General features: G+C 47.3%; 3 protein-coding genes across 3 annotated transcripts; all 3 read left to right on the plus strand.

Annotated features, from left to right (window-relative positions):
• Positions 3,081 to 3,893, plus strand: LOC100514981 (keratin-associated protein 17-1). The gene has a single exon (XM_003131435.4). It carries the CDS (start codon positions 3,126 to 3,128, stop codon positions 3,474 to 3,476), a length of 351 nt encoding a protein of 116 aa, XP_003131483.2. The 5' UTR covers positions 3,081 to 3,125; the 3' UTR covers positions 3,477 to 3,893.
• On the plus strand, positions 8,682 to 10,815 carry LOC110256006 (keratin-associated protein 16-1). The gene has a single exon (XM_021067003.1). It carries the CDS (start codon positions 8,727 to 8,729, stop codon positions 10,425 to 10,427), a length of 1,701 nt encoding a protein of 566 aa, XP_020922662.1. The 5' UTR covers positions 8,682 to 8,726; the 3' UTR covers positions 10,428 to 10,815.
• Positions 16,810 to 18,121, plus strand: LOC110255910 (keratin-associated protein 29-1). Its single transcript, XM_021066321.1, has one exon. The coding sequence runs from the start codon at positions 16,838 to 16,840 to the stop codon at positions 17,951 to 17,953; it is 1,116 nt and encodes a 371-aa protein (XP_020921980.1). The 5' UTR covers positions 16,810 to 16,837; the 3' UTR covers positions 17,954 to 18,121.

Genomic DNA, 20,031 nt, shown 5'->3' on the forward strand with positions numbered 1-20,031 from the left:
GTAAATTGGCACAACCTTAATGAAGGGTGATTTGGCAACACCCACCAAAATTATAGATGCAAAAGCTCATTGTTCCAGCAGTTTCTCTTCTAAGAGTTTATGGGACAGATATATCAGGATATGTAGAATTATGTAATAATAGATGTGTGTAATTATATACAATATTATATAACAGCAAAATATTTCTAAATTAAAGTTTATAATAGCAAAATATTAGAAATACTAGAACCAAGTGTCTTTGGCCAGAAGATTGATTACAAAAATTATTGGCCCAAAGACTGCTATAAAGAAACTCTTTATGTGTTGATATGGAGTGGGCTCTAAGATACCTTGTTAAGAGGGAAAAGTGAGGGAGTTCCCACTGTGGCTCAGCAGAAACGAATCTAACTAGTAATCTATGAGGATGCAGGTTCGATTCCTGGCCTCGCTCAGTGGGTTGGGGATCCGGTGTTGCTGTGAGCTGTGGTGGAGGTCGCAGATGCAGTTTGGATCCCACATGGCTGTGGCTGTGGCGTAGGCTGGCAGCTGCAGCGCTGATTCGACCCCTAGCCTGGGAACCTCCATATGCTCTGGGTGTGGCCCTAAACAACAAAAATAAATAAATAGAAAAAGAGGGAAAAGTGAGTTAGGTATATACATTATGTATATTATGCTACTGTTTGTATAATGAACAAAAACGTAGCTATACATGTATCCTCGGGTGTATAAATAATATAACCCCCAATGCTTATCACATAAGACGTGGTCAGTCGTTGTCCTCAGTGCTTTACAAGTATATACACGAACTCATTCAATCTCACAATGGCCCTATGAGGTTGGCTCTATTATTGTCATAATTTCCATTTTATAGATGAGGCAATTCAGGCCCAGAGGAGTTAATACTGGAAGCAGAGGGGAAGGTAGGTGAGAGGCAAGAGAATGGACTGGTGGGACCCGGGAAGGGGAAAGGAGACGTCTCTGTCGACGCTTTTGTACTTTTCCCATGTGAATGCATCACCTGTCCTTAAAAAAAGGACTGAAAAGGATGTGCCTGCCGTGGACATTAGCGTATTGCTCTTACTCAGAGGTGCCCATCTGCAGGGAAGGAGTGGCGGAAGGAACACTGGACCAGGAACAGAACATCTGGGTTATGGATCCAACCTATCACGAATGTGCCTTTTTGGGCCTTGGTGTCCCCCTTCTGCGGAAAAAAAGTGCTTGAGGGTGATGGTGGTGGTGGCACTACATTATATCAGCGTTTCCTAACGTATGTGATAATCTGAGTCACCTGGGAAACTTTAAAATAAAAACCTTTTCAGAGTTCCTATTGTGACTCAGTGGGTTAAGGGCCTGACATTGTCTCCATGAGGATGCAGGTTTGATTCCTGGCCTTGCTCAGTGGGTTAAGGATCTGGCATTGCTGCAAGATGTGGCTCTGATCCGGTGTTGCCATGGCTGTGGAACAGGGCTCAGCTGCGGCTCCGATTCAGCCCCTGGCCTGGGAACTTCCATATGAGACAAAAAGAAAAACAAACACACACACATAAGCCCCCAAACAAATTCTCAAATTTCCAAGAGAACATATTCTGATCTGACAGGACTGGGGTGCAGACAGGGTCTCTTGTATTTTTCAAAAGCCTCCACCTTAGGCAATTCTGATGCAAAACTGGGTTCAGAAACCCTGGACCACATGATCTTTTGGGGCTCCCCCAGTTCTAAAATGCCACATCCTGTGAAGTGCTGAGCGGAGCGAGCGCTATAGCAGATCCAAGTAACCCGTTCTCCCTCGCCCCCCTCCTCCCCCAGTTCTCAGTCCTTTAGCCCTTCTTGGAGACTGCCTCACCTTCAGCCTCGTCCTTTTCCAAAGGAGAGGAAAATTAAAAAGGAGATGCTGTGTCCTTGGACCCAGCTCTGCATACCCATGGGCACCTTCCATCCCCACCTCCCACTGCCCTTTCTCTAAGTGCCACCCACCAAAGGTGGAGTCTTCAGGCTCCAGGGCTGCCATTGTCATTCCAAGAGGATGACAAGGTACCAAAACTCAAGATGGAGACAAGGAATTTTGACTCATCTCAGAATTTACACATGGACCTGAATCCACCGTGGATTCTCGTCTCTTTCCAAAGGCATTTTCTTCTCCAGGATGATACTTCTGGGTGTTTTGTATGCTAACATCTTATTCTGCTAGATTGTCTATGAAGGTGGAGCTCTTACTAAAAGGGTACCTCATTCTTAAGGTGATGTTTTGGATATTCAATGATTGCTACTCCCTCCCTCCCTCCCTTCCTTCCTTCCTTCCTTCCCTCCCTCCCCCACCTCCACTGGCACCACCACCAGCATCACCTCCCCCTCCTTCTATCAAGGAGTGTTGCAGGCTCTACCCACTCGAACCCATTTGGAGGGAACTGTGAGCGTTCCTTTCCAGTGCAGCTCAGAGGGAACGGGGCTCCCCACCTCTGGCAGTTTTATGATGAGTCTCTCTTCATTTCATAGGGCAGTTATGGATGGTGATTGATACTCATCCACCAAGTCCAAACACACGTGCAGCCCACTCCACATACCACACACACACACACAAATATTTGCCTTGCTCCCGTGAGGATGCCATTTCCACCTGGGAGGAGACACGTGACCCGACCTTCCATTGCAGCCTCTGCCTGCGGCAGAAGGCACAGGGCATCCAGCTTTTCTGGTTCTGGTTTTCTAGGATGAGCATCCATGTCAAAAGGGTCCACTGCCAACTCGCCCCTAGAGAAGATGTGACAGAGCAGCACCCATTCGAGGAGCAGCGTCTAGGGCCAGCTTGCCCGCCTCTCTCCAACCTGGGCTAATGACAGCTGGCCCCTGTTTGGCCATGATGACAGGTGTCCTCCGAGATGTATTTTTACCCTCTGGACAAACAGCAGTTGGGAGGAGTGGGGCTTTTTTTTTTCTTTTATGAGTTGAGGTACTCAGAGCTGGAAAATAAACAGACCGGCTAATGAGACGCTCTTATGCAAACAAGCATAAATAACAACAAAGACAACATCCTGTCGCGGAGGCCAACACCCTCCTTGAGGGGATATAAAAGCTGCGGTCGGGCAGGCGACCGGCACATTTGGGGCACTCCGGTCGCGTTCCGACCCGCGACCTGACCTTCGGGGACCATGGGGTGCTGCCCGGGGGATTGCGTCACCTGCTGTCCTCAGGAGCAAGACTGCTGTGAGGTGTGCTGCTGCCAGCCCGCCTGCTGCGGTTGCTGCGACTGCTGCGCCTCCTGCTGTGGTTCCTGCTGTGGCTGCTGCGGAGGCTGCGGAGGCTGCGGAGACTGCGGAGGCTGCGGAGGCTGCGGGGGCGGCTGCTGCGGGTCTTCCTGCTGCGGATCGGGGTGCGGGGGTTGCGGGGGCTGTGGAGGCTGCGGAGGCTGCGGGGGCTGCTGTGGATCCGGTTGCTGCGGCCCTTCTGGGTGCTGCGGCCCGGTGTGCTGCCAGCCCACGCCTGTCTGCGATACCAAATGAAGATCTTTCGCCCACCTCTGCCCGGAGGCTGCCTCCATGTGCTCCAGGGGGAGAACCTTTGTCTCCAGGCTCTTCCCGGCCCCCGGGGACAGTGTCCTGCCTCTCGATGTCATTTGTAGCAGAAGACTTGTTCTCCAAAGCCTGCCTGGGGTTCGCAAGGCACTGAGAACCCAGAGCCAAGTGCTGGTGAGAAAGGAAGACGGGGTCTCATCTAAAATGGTACCCGAAGCTCAAAGGGTTGAATAATCCCCATGATTTTTTTTTTTTTTTTCAAGACGTTAAGAGAGCATCTTCTCATTCAAGGTGGCTTTAGGACTGACACCGCCTCCGCCCCCCCCCCATGCTTTCTGCTGCTTTTGAGATGCAAAAATTCCTCTTTGTTAACTTAATAAATGCAAGCATGCTGCCATAACTCAATTAGGCCTCCTGCCTCTTCCTTGGCGCCCTCTTGGGCCCTGAGCCAGGAATATTTACCCTGGCATCCACAATGGGGTTTTTGAAATGTGGTTTGTGGACCACCTGCATCAGAACCACCTGGGGGCTAGTTAGAACTGTGATTCCAGAGCTCTCTTTGGAGACAAGCAGGATCAGAATCCACTGGGGGTGGGGGTGTGGGTGTGGCCTGGCAATCTGTCTTTTAACAAGACCTGGAATATAGATGAAATCTCCTCTGATTGACCTGGGGAGGAAGGTCTTCAGGCTTCCCTGCCAGAGGTTTCATCCTTAACTCCAGAGTGGGAGGCCCTGGGACTTACCTTTTCAAAAGCTCCCAGGGAAATGCTAATGCTGGCCAAGTTTCATCCCGAGTGAAGGCCCCTCTTCCTTCCGCATCCCGGTTCTGCAGGAAGACTTCAGGTTTGGGAGGGACTTTCTGGCTAAGTCAGGCAAGGAGGCTTTGGTAAAACCTGCATGGTTCTGAATGGAAGGGATTCCTGTGGCAAAACCTTATAAACAGACAGGTTCTAAGGATGTTCTGGAAAGTCCAGGACCTTCCTCCAGCCTCATGCTTTGGTGAAGTCTTCCTTCTCTGGGTTGGCTTTTCTTGTCCTGGAACCAGCTGTGGGTTTCTTTTGCTTGAGTCCTCAGTGTGAGAGGACTGAGTCTATATACGCTAGATAGGGCCTGACCCAGGTGTGTGAGAGACCCAGCTCGAAGGTTAAAATTCAAAAGATAGTTAATTCAGCTATTCGCACAACAGAATCTTAAACTGCCTGTGGAATAAAACTGATGCTATTCTTGCCTTGGGAGAACAATATTGATTTTCATTCCCACAAAGCAACATGTCTTTCATTCAACAAACAGGTTTTTTTTTCTCCTGATTGTAAGCATAGCAATGATCCCTAAAAATATGAAAAAAAATACAGAAAAATATAAAGAAGAAAAAAACGCCCACCTGAATTATCACCCCTTAGAGTTTATTACTGACATACCTTTTCCCACACTCCTAAGCATATTTAAAAATAAAACTGGGATTATGATGTTTTTACTTTTTTGCTCCTTAAATTTTTGTTTCATTTTTTATAAGCCAACTTTGAGATACAGTTTACATATGGTAAAATACTCCCATTTTTAGTGTGCAGTTCAGTGAGATTTGATGATTGTATATACTTAAGTAACCACCATGGGACTCAAGATACAGAACTTCCTATCATCCCTCAAATTTCCCAGGGCTCCTTGGTAGGTAATTCTCCCCACTACCCACCCCAACCATAGGCAACCATCGATCTATGGCTTATATCATTTTATGTCACTATAAACTTTGCCATTTCTATAATTTTGTGTAAGTGAAATCATACAGGGTAAATTTTTTCACTTAGAATAACAATTTTTATATTCATCCATGCTGCTATACTATCAATGGTTTATTCCTTTTTATTGAATAGTATTGATTGCATTGTACAAATAAACTACATTAAAAATATTCCTCTACTGATGGGCATTTGGGTTGTCTTCAATTTATCTGCCATTATGAATAAAGCTGCAATGAACATTCATGTCCACATTTTATGTGGACATATATTTTCATTTATTTTGGATAAATAGCAATGTGTTGGACTTCTAGGTAAATAGTGAATATTCATCTTTCTAAGAAACTACCAATCTGTTTTAGCAGTCCTATACGTTGTGTATTCCCACCAGCAATGTTTGAGAGTTCCAGGTGCTCCATGCCCTTGTTAACGTTTGACATCGTCAGTCTTTTTATTTTTAGCCATTCTAGCTCAGTGTATAGTGGAGGCTCATTGTGTTTTTTTTCTTTCTATCTGTCCTTTTTTGTTTGTTTGTTTCATTAAAAAACCCAGCAGGATTGGAAGTGTCTTGATTTTGTAGAGAATTTGAGATTTGACTCTTCTCTGATTGAGTTTCAGATTGTATTATTTAGGTCATTTTGGATCTGGCTGAAAATTGACTCTTTAACCCCCAAGACAAAGTCAAAGCCAGAGCAGGAGTGTGGGACAAAGTTGCCAAGAACTCATTGGGTTTGCATTGAATGGTTGTGATTCACAGCGGCCAACTCTTCCCTTGATCATGGCCATCGTTTCCCAGATGGATGAGTAGAAGGTAGTAATTTCTTTGAATAATTGATGGAGAACTGACTGTCCTAGCTGTCCACAGAGGTCCTCATTCATTCATTCAATAAATATTAATTGTAACCCTCCTATGTATCAAACACTTCTCTGAATGATGGTTATACATTAGTGAGTAAACAAAATCCTTGCCCTCCTGGTGCTTAGATAATGTCAAAGAGGCAAGAGCTATAAAAAAGAATAAAGGAGAAATGGGCTAGATAGTTAAAGGAGTGTCTTATTTCTTTTAGCAGGGAAGCATTCTTTGAGGAGATGAAATTTTAGCAGAACAGATAATGCTGTGTAGGCTTCTTTACTGAGAGTTTGTCAGTCAGGGAGTTGTTGGGAGGAGGGCCAGGTCCACCTGGAATTTCACTGCTGGTTTAGCTGAGGAAGAGAAGGTGGATGAGGTGCAAATCAGGATCCTGGGGACTCCACCTCTGCTTACCTTTTGCAAAACTGTCCAAAAGTTCTCTTTCTTCACTGCCTGAGAGACACATCTCAAAGGATGGCACTTCCTATTCCTAATCTTGCACTTTCAACCACTAAATCCTGTAGATTCTGTTTCATATTGCTGTAGTTCCCAGGCACTGCCCACTTCTGGTTGTCATCATGAAGCTTTAGGATAATTGCTCTAGACCCTAATGGTCTCCTTACCTCCAGACTTGCCCTCCTTCTCCAGTCCCTTCTCCACGGAGAGAACTTTCTAAAGGGCAAAGCTAGTTAAGTTACTCCCTTACTTCAAACTCCCAAGGGTCAGCATAAAATCCAACATTAGATCATGATCCACAAGGCCTTTCATGAGTTCCTAGTTACCCCTCTAGTCTGGTCACTGTCCCTTTCTGCCCCCTTGTACTTCTCATTCTGGCTATAGAACACTTTGTTGCTCCTCAAATGTATCCCGCTCTTGTCTTTGGTTTCTGTAGCTGATTCTTTTGCTACCGCTACCATCCCCTTTTATCCTCCTTCCTTGAGGATTCAATTTGGTCATCCTATTACTTGAGAAATCTTCCCTAATTTTCCCCAAACCATGTTGGTATTTCTCCTGGGTGCCCTCATCACACCTCGTGCATCTATGTATTACAGCACTTGTACGTATACTGTACCATGATTATTTATGTATGTATCTGTCTTTCTTCTAAATTTGGGCTCCTTGTGGTAGGAATTTCAAGTCTCTCTTTTTGCATCCCTCACAGAGGATCCAATGATGGCTGAATTGAATGGATGAATAAAAGAAAAGTTGAGTGAAGGAGTGCATCAGTTAATAAATGAAGGGAGCGATGGTGAATGGTTGGTACAATGGTCCAGCTTTTCTAAAGGAGAGCTTGCCTTTTGCATTGATATTGAAAGCACATAGCAAAAGCAAGGTGAGTCCTTCATTCTGCAAGGATGCCAGGCCTTGGGGTTTAGAAACCTAAGGTTCATTTTTCACCTCAGGTCTGTCTCAAGTGGTAGCAATGACAAAATTCTTTGGGAAAGCCTTTGTGTTCTTCAGTTTTGTTCACTCTGTCTTTGTGAAAGATCTCTTATCTTTTATGTTTACCCTTTGGATCTTGTCTTTCTTTTAGTAGCTGTTAAAATCATCCAAGTCAAGAAGGACTCTGGAGGTCCACGGAGTGCTTGAGAAGGGGGTGGGTAGAAGAAAAGGAGGGAGGAAAAGCAGAGAGGACAGGTCAGGTGCTTTCCAGGGTCAGGTAGAGCCAGTGTTTTAGGGTAGGGCTGCTCACAGAACAGAATGGAGGAGAGCATTGTGGGCTGAGCCTGTGACATGTGGCTCTTGAGAAAGGTCTGTCCAGACAAGATGGTGAAGAGGAAGAAGAGCAGCCCTAGATGAGGAGGCAAGCAGTATGTGATCTTTAGCAGGTGACAAACTTTCTGATTCTAACCCCCTTTCTTTCTCTTCACCCATAGTGGGGGGAGATGAATCCCTGACTCACAGGACTTATGATAGTTTTAAGTGAGATTGTTGCTGTGAAGTGCAGTCATTTAAAATGCAGCCCAGAAGTTCCCTTGCGGCTGAGTGGGTTAAGGGTCCAGCTTTGTCACTACAGTGCTGCTGTGAGGTGGGTTTGATTCCCGCACTGGGAACTTCTGCATGCCATGGGTGTGGCCCCCCCAAAATGCAACCCAGATATCCCCTCTCCCACAGAGCACATCACTGCTCCTCTCTGCTATTCCCTTTAGTCTACTGTTGAGTTTATTGTTGCATTGCAATGAGTTTGCTTGCATGCTTGCCCAGCAGAGAGTGGGATCCATGGGAGTGAGTCGATCTTATTCGTGTGGGTGTCCTTTGTGTCCAGCCCAGGGCCCGGTGCAAAGGACGAGATGATGCTTAAATTAAACGTTCCTTTCCTATCCCCTTGCTCCTGAGGCCCAGAAACACAGACCATTCAGCTTGGAGGCGATGGTACTTATTTCAAGATGACCTGTAGCTCTGAGGAGTCCCACTTTAGCAAGTCAGTAAACAAACAGCTCCCTTATGAGTAGATACAACTTCAAGATCAACAAACATGGACTTAATAAGCTGCTCCTCCGCAAACTGGCCCAAACAGCAATGAGGAAAAGATGCAGGGGCTCAAAACAGCACGTGCCAGGAAGTAGGGGTATAAAAGTGAGGGCCCTGGAGTGCTGCCCCAGTCAGGCAGCAACCTCTCAGCACTCACGAGGGGGCAGAGGTACCTTCACCATGTCTGGAAACTGCTGTTCTAGGAAATGCCCCTCTGTGCCAGCCATCTCCCTCTGCTCCACTGAGGTGAGCTGCAATGGGCCAATTTGCTTGCCCAGTTCCTGCCGGAGCCAGACGTGGCAGTTGGTGACTTGTCAAGATAGCTGTGGATCATCCAGCTGTGGCTCCCAGGGCTGTCAGCCTACCTGTTCTGTGAGCAGCTGTGTCCAGCCCGTGTGCTACGAGGCCACCATCTGTGAGCCCACCTGCCCCGTGAGCTGCTGTGTCCAGCCTGTGTGCTGTGAGGCCACCATCTGTGAGCCCACCTGTTCCGTGAGCAGCTGTGCCCAGCCCGTGTGCTATGAGGCCACCATCTGTGAGCCCACCTGCCCCGTGAGCTGCTGTGCCCAGCCCGTGTGCTGCGAGGCCACCATCTGTGAGCCCACCTGTTCTGTGAGCAGCTGTGCCCAGCCTGTGTGCTGCGAGGCCACCATCTGTGAGCCCACCTGTTCTGTGAGCAGCTGTGCCCAGCCCGTGTGCTGCAAGGCCACCATCTGTGAGCCCACCTGTTCTGTGAGCTGCTGTGCCCAGCCCGTGTGCTGCGAGGCCACCATCTGTGAACCCACCTGCCCTGTGAGCAGCTGTGCCCAGCCTCTGTGCTGTGAGGCCACCATCTGTGAGCCCACCTGTTCTGTGAGCAGCTGTGCCCAGCCTGTGTGCTGCAAAGCCCCTTCCTGCCAACCAGTCCTCTGTGTGCCCACTTCCTGCCAGACCATCCTCTGCAAACCCAGCTGCTGCCAGCCAGCTGTGTGCACTGTGCCTACTTCCTGCCAGCCAGTGATCTGTGAGCCTGCTTGCTGTCAGCCCGTGTGCCCCAGGCCGAGCTGCTCTCCATCTGTCTGCTCTGTGGCCAATAGCTGCCAGTCTGTCTGCTGTGACTCCAGTCCTTGTGAGCCATCCTGCTCGGAGCCCAGCATCTGCCAGCCAGCCACCGGCGTATCTCTGGTCTGTGAGCCTGTCTGTGTCCGCCCGGTCTGCTGTGTCCCAAGCCCTTGCGAGCCACCTTGTGTTTCCAGCACTTGCCAGGAGCCCTCTTGCTGCGTCTCCAGCATCTGCCAACCCATCTGCTCTGAGCCCAGCCCCTGCTTGCCAAAAGTCTGTGTGCCCAGGCCATGTCAGCCTACCTGCTACGTAGTTAAGCGTAGTCGGTCCATCTGCTGTGAGCCTGTTTCCTGCCAGTCTGCATCCTGCCGACCCCTCTGCAGCCGTCCGGGGTCTTCTGCATCTGCCATCTGCCAGCCAACTTGCTCTCGAACTTTCTACATACCCAGCTCTGGCAAACAACCTTGCACGACTTCCATTTCCTACCGCCCCATCTGCCGCCCGATCTGCTCTGGGCCCGTCACCTACAGGCAGCCATGCTTGACATCCATCTCCTACCGCCCGGCCTGCTACCGCCCATGTTACTCCTTCCTGCGCCGCCCGGCCTATGTCACCTCTGTCTCTTACCGCCCGGTCTGCTCCCGCCTATCTTGTGCTGAATCCTGCACACGGGATTGCAAAAAGTCCACTTCCAGTCAGCCGGATTGTGAGTCAACGCCCTGCAAGTCAGAGGTCTCAGATGCCAGTCCCTGCCAACCCACTGAGGCCAAGCCCACCAGCCCAACCACCCCTGAGGCTGCAGCCAGCCAACCTGCTGCTGCCAAGCCTGCCAACTGCTGACCTGGCCTTGGTCCACAAATTCCTGCCATTGGTACCTCCATGGAAATTTGACCTCCATCCCGAAAGCTCATTCTGACTTAGAATCTCTTTCCTTTTGTACCATCACTCGCCATCTGCTTCAAATAACTCATCAGAAATGTCAGTGTCCCCACGGTCCAAATGAAAGCCTCCTGGGAGTGAGCCGGGGGACATTCTGGGATCCTGTCTGCTGCTGCCATCGAGCTGAGAAAGGTTGCTTTGCCACATCATCTCAAATCTCTTTCCTGGCATAATTTTTTTTTCTGTCCTCATGAAGATGCTTCCTTGCTGTGTGTGCTCCTCTTTCTTGGGAACCTCTTCCATGGCATAAAGATGTTTAACTGTCCAATAAACACATCCAAGCTGAAGTGACACGCTGTTCTCTTTGCTCTCTTGTTCACTTCTTATTCTCATCAGCTGACTTGCTTCATCTTGGAGGTCAGCATCATTCACTCATCCCTTTACCCATCCATCCATCCATCCTTCCATCCAACAAGATTTAGTAGAGACCTCTTAGGTGCCAGGGACTAGGTTGGGTTCTAGGTATGGGAAGCCAAACATTTCAACCCCACTCTCAGGAAGCTTACTCTCTGATGGGGAGACAGGCAGGGAGACAATGAGTCCCATTGTCCTGAGTCCTGGGTTAGAGGCAAGCATAGAGTGCTTTGAACTCAGCAGGGCATAGGGAGACAGGGAAGACTTCTTAGGGGAAGCTGAGTCTTGCAGCACAAGTAGGAATTAACCAGTTAGGAACCAGGAAGGAAGAGCTTACCAAGCAGAGGAAATATATATAATAGGGAGACAGGGAAGACTTCTTAGGGGAAGCTGAGTCTTGCAGCACAAGTAGGAATTAACCAGTTAGGAACCAGGAAGGAAGAGCTTACCAAGCAGAGGAAATATATACAAATAAATGGGACATATGAGCACACTGTTTAGCAGGCAAAGCTGGGGCAGAGGTGTTCTTAGAGAAGTGATGAACTCTGAGATCAGATAGGTAGACAGTGACCCACCCTCATCCTGCCTTGCATGCTAGACAGAGGCGTCTTGTACAGAGCTGACATGAAGGCATTGAGGGACCATATGCAGGGCAGTGACGTGACCACTGGGTTTTGGAACATCCCTCTGGCCTTGCTGTGGAATGCTGAATGGAGGTGCATGGACTTGGATATAGGGAGACTGAGGGGGATGCCAGTGGCTTCTGGGGCCACAATGGGATGAAAACAATGGGGGAGGTCATGCTTACTGTAAGAAAGGTAAGCTGGATTTCTTATGCAAGAGCTTTGATATGTTTTCTTAGTTCCTGTAGGACATACTCTTTGCATAAAGTCCGTACATATCCTCTTACAATATCCAAAGACAGGGTCTCTTCAAAGTAGTCACCCCTTGCACTTAGTGTGATAGATTGAATGGCTAGTCCTTGTCCTCAAAGTGCAGCTTGGGCTATCCCAATCACAAGAGAGAGTAGCCCAGAGCTTTTCAAATTTGGCGCCATTGACATTTGGGGCTGGGTAATTCTTTATGGTGGGGACTGTTCTTTGCATTGTAGGATATTTAGCAATATCTCTGGCCTCACCAGACTAGATGCTAGAAGCATCTCCTGAGTGTGTTGACCAAAAATATCTCCAGACATTGGCGAACATCCCCCTGGTGGGGGGAGGGTATAAATCATCCCTGTGGGAAAACCATTGGGTTAGGCAATTGGCAGAGGGAGAAAGTCAAAACTGAAACATCCTGCACATTGGCCTTGAAGTAACCATCTCACTAGGCCATTGGATTTAATCTCTATCTCCTTCCAGAGTCAAAAGATTTGTCCAGGTTTTTAAATCTCTGTGCCCAGCACAGACTCAGTGTTTCATGTAAATCACAGAAATTCTGTAAGGTATGATTTCTTTTTCTCCATTTTGTAGATGAAGAATAAACAAACAACTCAAAGGCCTATCAACAGAGATAAGAAAGTTGTGGTATATTCACTCACATAATAGAATATTATGTTGTAGTGAAAACAGCTGAACATTGGCTACATGCAACAAAATGGGTGAACCTTACCAATGTAATGTTTATTGATATAAACAAGGCCCAGAGATCATGTATGTGTTTAAAGTTCAAAAACCACACACGCATATGCATAATACACATATGTATGAATATACATACATGTATATATACATACAAAGACACACGTTATAAAATACATATTATATATATATCTAATGTGTAGATATCTGTAATTATCTGTCTGTCTGTCTCTCTATCTGTCTATCCACAAGGGAATGACAAACACAGAATTCAGGATAGTCACAGCTAGGACTAATATACAAATGACTAAAACCCTGTTTTGTCCAAGTTTGCGTTTTCATGCCATGACTTATTTCTTGGTGTGATCACAAGAGCTCTTGGTGATACACTAGATGTCTTGAGCGCCTTGAATCATGGCAAAAGGGAATTTTTTCTTTTTTTTTCAAGACAAATTTTTGTTTCTATTCAGAGATTTATCGCCCCCAGCTTTATACAGGGATAATTGACAAATAAAACTGTGAGATAAAGTATACATTGTGATGATTTGATATATATATATATACGGTGAAAGGATTCCACCCATCTAATTAATTAACACATACATCACCTCACATCATTTATCTTTTTTTTTGTGTGTGTAAGGATATATAAGTCCTTTTAGCAAATTTCAATTATACAATACACATTATCAGCTGTGGTCACCAGGCTCTACATTAAATTCTCATCTTATTCATCTTAGAGCTGAAAGTTTGCACCTTTTCCCCAACCTATTGAGATGTTTCTTTAAGAGGAAAGGAGACAAGAGCAGAACAAGAGAAAAAAGGATGAAAAGATGAATTGCTTTGGGAGTTCCCGCTGTGGCTTGGTGGTAATGAACCTGACTCGTAACTGTGAGGAAGCAGGTTCGATCCCTGGTATCACTCAGTGGCTTAAGGATCCTGTGCTGCTGTGGCTGTGGTGTAGGCTGGCAGCTGCAGCTCTGATTCGACCTCTAACCTGGGAACTTCCATATGCTGCACAAGTGGCCTTAAAAAAAAAAAAAAAGATTGCTTTGAAACAATAAAATTGTAAGTATGGGTATAGGGCATTGGTATCGTTTTCAGATTGAAATTTACATTCTTTCTCTCCATCTCTCTCTCTCTCTCTTTTTTTTTTGGCTTTTTAGGGCCACACCTGCGGCATATGGTAGTTCCCAGGCTAGGGGTCAAATCTGAGCTTCAACTTCTGGCCTACATCACAGCCATAGCAATGTGGGAGCCGAGCTGCATCTGTGACCTACACTACAGCTCATGGCAATGCTGGATCCTTAACCCACTGAGGGAGGCCAGGGATGGAACCTGTGTCTTCATGGATCCTACTTGGGGCTCGTTACTGCTGAGCCACAATGGGAACTTCTGACACACTTTCTCAAACATGTTCCTGTTCCTGTTTTGACAGACCTATTTAGTAAGACCAAAAGCATTTCCTCTTGAGAGATGAGAGTTTTGGAATGTAGACTTTCAGGCATAAAACATACATGGTGCAGGGATCCCTGCACTTTGCAAGATGCTGAAATGAACAGCAATGACATGGAGGACAAAAGAAGTGATCAATGCCACGATGGGAAAAGCAGTGGTTGAGGAAAGGAATTTTAGGAACAAGGGTAAGGGTTTTTCAGGCATCGCTGTGAACAGAAAAATTTCTCTTCCTTTTAACACAAAAGCTAAGAGAAGGCATGTTGTCACTGATACTTTGGAACGTAACTTCTAGACTTTCTAGCCTTTTCAGTAACTGTTAGGCAGACCCTAATAGTAAAAATAACCTGAATCGTAGATCTGCAGTTGATAAACTCTCACTGCTTGGAACACTTGGGTAATGAGCTCACAGGCCCAACCGAGTGAGTTGGCCACAGGACCAGGAATGGAAACCACCCCTGTCTGTGTCCCAAGCCCACGATCGCTCCATTTCATGTATTTCCAGCGTGATCCAGGCCAGGACGTGGACTGGTGTGGGAGGCTGGAGTTGGTTGATGATGCAGAGCCAGGACCAGCCCAAAGGCAGAGAGGAAGACTCGGCAAAGCGCCTCATGAATCTCTCTTGGAAGCGGTTAACACAAAACCCACTTTGCAGCCAAGTCCTTATTTCACTTCTAGGTGTGTTTTATTTTTTCTTTTCTATGCACACACACACACACATGCATATATATATATATATATATATATATATATATATGTATTTATTTTGCTTTTTAGGGCCCCACCCATGGCATACAGAGGTTCCCAGGCTAGGGGTCAAATCAAAGCTACAGCTGCTGGCCTACGCCACAGGCACAGCACCACCAGATCTGAGCCGTGTCTTCGACCTACACCACATCTCATGGCAATGCTGGATCCTTAACCCACAGAACGAGGCCAGGGATGGAACGCGCAACCTCATGGTTCCTAGTCGGATTCGTTTCCACGGCGCCATGACAGAACTCCTCTCCTTACATATTTTTAAATCGAATTAATTTTTAATTATAGTTGATTTACATGGCAGCATCAGTTTCTGCTGTACACAAAGTGACCCAGTCGTACACACACACACACACACACACACACATTCTTTTTCTTATAATATCTTCCATCATGTTCTATCCCAAGAGACTGGATATAGTGGCTTGTGCTGTGCAGCAGGACCTAATTGCTTATCCTTTCTTCTTTTTGCTGTCTTTTTTTTAGGACCACACCTGCGGCATATGGAAATTCCCAGGCTAGGGGTCGAATCGTAGCTGTAGCTGCTGACCTACCCCACAAGCCACAGCAATGCGGGATCCAAGCCACATTCGTGACCTACACCACAGCTCATGGCAACACTGGATCCTTAACCCACTGAGCAAGGATAGAGATGGAACCCGCATCCTCATGGATACTAGTCAGGTTCGTTGCTGCTGAGCCACAATGGGAAATCCCTGCTTATCCCATTCTAAATGGAATAGTTTGCATCTACCAACCCCAAACTCCCCATCCATCCCACTTCCTCCTCTCTCTCCCTTTGCAAACACAAGCCTGTTCTCGATGTCTGTAAGTTTCTGTTTTGTACATAGGTTCATATGTATTTACAGACTTCATACACTATTGACTCCATATTATGAGTTTCATTTTTTTTTTTCTTTTTCTTTTTATGGCCACACCTGCGACACATGGAAGTTCTGGGGTGAGGGGTCAAACTGGAGCTACAGCTGCCGGCCTACACCATAGCCATGGCAACGCCACATCTGAGACGCATCTGTGACCTACACTGTAGCTCGTGGCAATACCAGATCCTTAACCCACTGAGCAAGGCCAGAGATCAAACCCATATCCTCACAGAGGCTATGTCAGGTCTTAACCCGCTGAACCACAATGGGAACTCCGGAGTTTAATCTTTCTTGAAGAAACATTTTGCAGTTTTAAATTTCCCAAAGAAAAGATTATCTTTGGGGGTACGGATACCAGTTTGATCTAGCTGAGGATTACAGCCCCTGAGGGGGCAAATGATCCCCAGCACAGGACCTGGACCACCTGCCAATGAACCAGTGTTGCTGTACAAATGTCAGCCTTTAATCACTACCTTAAATTCTCCCCCTCTACCTCCAAAGTCGGGAGGTCTCTGGAGGTGGTTGAGATCAGAGGTTTGGGGGTCTGGCCCACCTGGGTTTGAATTTTGTTTCCACCCCTCATTACTTACATAATTTGGGGACTATGATTTAAACGCTGAATTCGTTTTGCTACTCGACATAGTGGTGACAATATGGGCCTACTCAACTAGGATCACTGCCAAGATTCAGTGAAAAGATGGAATCAAGGACTTGGTACATAGTAAGGATGCTATAAATGGAAGCTAAAACGTAGTATTTGTGGTCCTAGTAAAGCTGAGCTTCAGGAAAACCAAACAGGAACGTTCTAGAAAGAGGTGGAGACACAGAAGTGTCCCTGGGATGCACTACCTGATTTTCTGTTTGCCGTCTCTGATACCATCCTCTCTGAACTGGGTCAGCGCTTCATTTCCTGGTTGTCTAAATGGTGCGGATCTGCATTCCTGGCGGAAGAGCGGGCTGCTTTGGCTGGGCTCTGGCCTCTTGATGAGAGGTTAGTGTGGGGAGAAGCCTGCTTCGGGGAGGCTGTTAAAAAACACAGCTTAGCCCAGAGCCGGAGCAGCGGCTAGGAGCCCACACTCAGCCACAAAACGCCCAACTCAACAGACGAGTTTTCAAACTGGAGACCCCTCCCAGGCTCCCGAAGCCTGCTAATCAGATGTTTGTATGCGAATGGGTGGAAACAATAACAGGGAAAGATGCTTTGCCCCGCCAACACCCCCAGCAAAGGACTATAAAAGCACCTACGGATTCGATGTCTTTCAGGCTCAGGTAGACGGAGATGCAGCCTCCTGGCAAGGTTAGCACCGGCACCATGGTGGACAACTGTTGCCCTGGAAACGCTGCTGCCATTCCAGCTGTGCCCACCATCTCCATCTGCCCAAAGGACGGCAGCTTCCGCGATGCTATCTGTTTGCCTAGTTCCTGTAGGAGCAGAACGTGGCAACTGGTTACATGCCAAGAAAACTGTCAGCCGTGCAGCAGTGCCCCCAGTGGCTGCGAACCTGCTGCTTGCCAGCCTCGCTGCCTTCCAGCAACTTCTTGTGTGGGCTTTGTATGCCAACCCATTTGCTCCTGTACTACCTGCTATGGATCTGGCACTGGTCAGTCTCCTTGTCCGGTTAGCTCGTGCCAGCCCTCCTGCTTGGAGTCCACCAGTAGTCCAGCAAAGGGCGGCGAAGCCAGTCCCTCCCAGCAAAGCTCCTGCCAGGAGCCTGTTTACCTGTCCGGATCGTGCCAGGCAGCTTGTGGCCAACTGGTCTGCTGTGACATTAGGTCCTGTGAGCCATCCCACTCTGAAGGAACCTCCTGTCCAGAAGCATCTTGCCCACCAACCATCTGTGCAGCAAGCCCATGCCAGCCAACCTGCTGCCAACCAGGTTCATGTCAACCCATTAGTGGTGAAGACCAGCCCTCTACCTCAATGTATTACCAACCTATCTGCTACATTTTCAAGCTTTGCCAATCAGTTCCCTGCCTGTCTATTCCCTGCCAGCTCTCTACTTGTGTGTTCAGTTCTTGCAACCATACTTGCTGGGCGTCCTCCCCTTGCCAGACCCTCCATTGCCAACCAGCTCCTTCCATATCCTTCATCTGCCAGCCAGTGGCTAACTGCCAGCCACCTTGTTCTGTCAAGAACCCTTACACACCAGCTTCCTGCGGCACTGTGCTTTCTGGCCAACCAACCTGTGGCGAACCCACTTCCTGCCATCAAAGAGGCTGCAAATCTCCTTCTTGCCAACCAGTCTGCTGTGTGACAGGTTTTGGCAAATCATCCAGTGGCGGCTCCAATTGCTTCCAACCCACTGCCCCAAGTCTCTGCAGAGCCAGCACCTGCTTGCCGACCTCCTGCCCACCCAGCCAGGACTCCAGCTTCTGTAAGGCCACGCTTCCTTGAGGGACATTCGTCACACCTCCTCTGAGGTATGATGGTGTCTACAAGTCCACTGCCACCCCGTATGCCTGCCTCCTGCCAAGCACAAATGCCGCTGCTTGCTAACTTTACTCCAAGTCCAGCCTCATATTCCCCCCAGGTGCTGATGGGGGAACGTATCCAGCCAACCCTAACCCTAACCCTATATATTATATACATATATATTCATTAAATGTATAAATAATATATATATTCGTTAAATATGTAAATAATAAATATATATATTCATTAAAAGGAATTAGGTCATGCGATTATGGAGGCTGGAAAGTCCACATCTGTAGTATGGATTGAACTACGGGCTGGCAGGCTGGGGACCCCGGAGAGAAGGTGGTGAAGGTGAGGTCTGAGGTCTGTCTGCTGGAGAATATGCACTAAACAGAGTAAAATAGGAGTTTCTGTTTGTAGCTCAGTGGGTTAAGAAAAGACATAGTGTCCATGAGAATATGAGTTCTATCCCTGGCCTTGCTCAGTAGGTTAAGGATCCAGCATTGCCATGAGATGTGATATAGGTTACAGATGAGGCTTGGATCCTGCCTTACTGTGGCTGTGGTGCAGGTCGGCAGCTTCAGCTCTGATTTGACCCCTAGCTGGTGTACTTCCATATGCTGCAGTTACAGCCATAGAAAGAAAAAACTAACAAACAAAAAACAGACTAAAGTAGCTGCCTATAGGAAGAGAACAGGGCATAAGGTGAGCAGGAATTAAATGTATCTGTAAGTACATAAAGAAAAAACACCTAGGAGTTCCCGTCGTGGCTCAGTGGTTAACGAATCTGATTAGGAACCATGAGGTTTCGGGTTCAATCCCTGGCCTTGCTCAGTGGGTTAAGAATCTGGTGTTGTCGTGAGCTGTGGTGTAGGTCAAAGATGCTGCTTGGATCCTGCGTTGCTGTGGCTCTGGCGTAGGCCGGTGGCTACAGCTCCGATTGGATCCCTAGCCTGGGAACCTCTGTATGCCGCAGGAGCGGCCCAAGAAATGGCAAAAAGACCAAAAAAAAAAAAAAAAAAAAAAAGAAAGAAAGAAAGAAAAAGAAAAAACACCTAAGAGGGCATTTGCAAGGACCCAAAATGATAATGTGCCACCTAAGAAATATAACTGATTGAATTATTTGCAGCTGAAATCCAAACAGAAAATTACAAAGAAGGAAAAAGGGGGAGAGGGCCCTCGCCATCACAAAAGAATTACCATGGATGGAATGTCTTCTAGAAATGATATTTTGATGGATACCCTATTTAAATTCTCTCTTCCACATCTTCCATGGAGATTCCTCTGGAGGTAGGGTGAGGCTCTGGACCGTGATGGCATCTAACCTCGGTCCTGAACGGAATTTCAACAAAGTCCCTTACATGGTAAATTTAAGGAGTTACAGCTCCTTAAATACTTTGCTTATCAAGCAAAGTATTTAAGTATTACAGCTCCTTAAATACTTTGCTTATCAATACTAGAATTGTTAACACACTGGAACTTCACATTTCATTCTGTAATGTTTTTTGCTTTTTTTTCCCTTTTTCAGGCCGCACCCTTGGCATATGAAAGTTCTCAGGCTAGGGGTCGAATCAGAGCTGCAGCTACCGGCCTACACCACAGCCACAGCAACACAAGCTGAGTCTGCAGTCTACACCACAGCTCACCGCAATGCCAGATCCTTACCCCATGGAGAGAGGCCAGGGAGCAAACCCACATCCTCACGGATCCTGGTTGAGTTCATTACTGCTGAGTCACGAAAGGAATTCCATCATCCTGCAATTTTTTTCTTTTATTTTCCTTTCTTTTTTTTTTTTGCTTTTTAGGGCCACACCCGTGGCATATGGAAGTTTCCAGGCCAGGGGTTGAATGGGAGCTACTTCTGAGGTGCATCTGTGACCTACACCACAGCTCGGGGCAACACAGGATCCTTAACCCACTGAACGAGGCCAGGGATCGAACCAGCAACCTCCTGGATCCTAGTCAGGTTTGTTAACCACTGAGCCATGAAGGGAACTCCCATTCTGGGGTTTGTTTAAGCCGTCTAAGTCTATCCTATTCTTTTTCTCGTTCAAGTT

This window comes from Sus scrofa, chromosome 12 (genome assembly GCF_000003025.6).
Source record: "Sus scrofa isolate TJ Tabasco breed Duroc chromosome 12, Sscrofa11.1, whole genome shotgun sequence".
NCBI classification, from domain to species: domain Eukaryota; kingdom Metazoa; phylum Chordata; class Mammalia; order Artiodactyla; family Suidae; genus Sus; species Sus scrofa.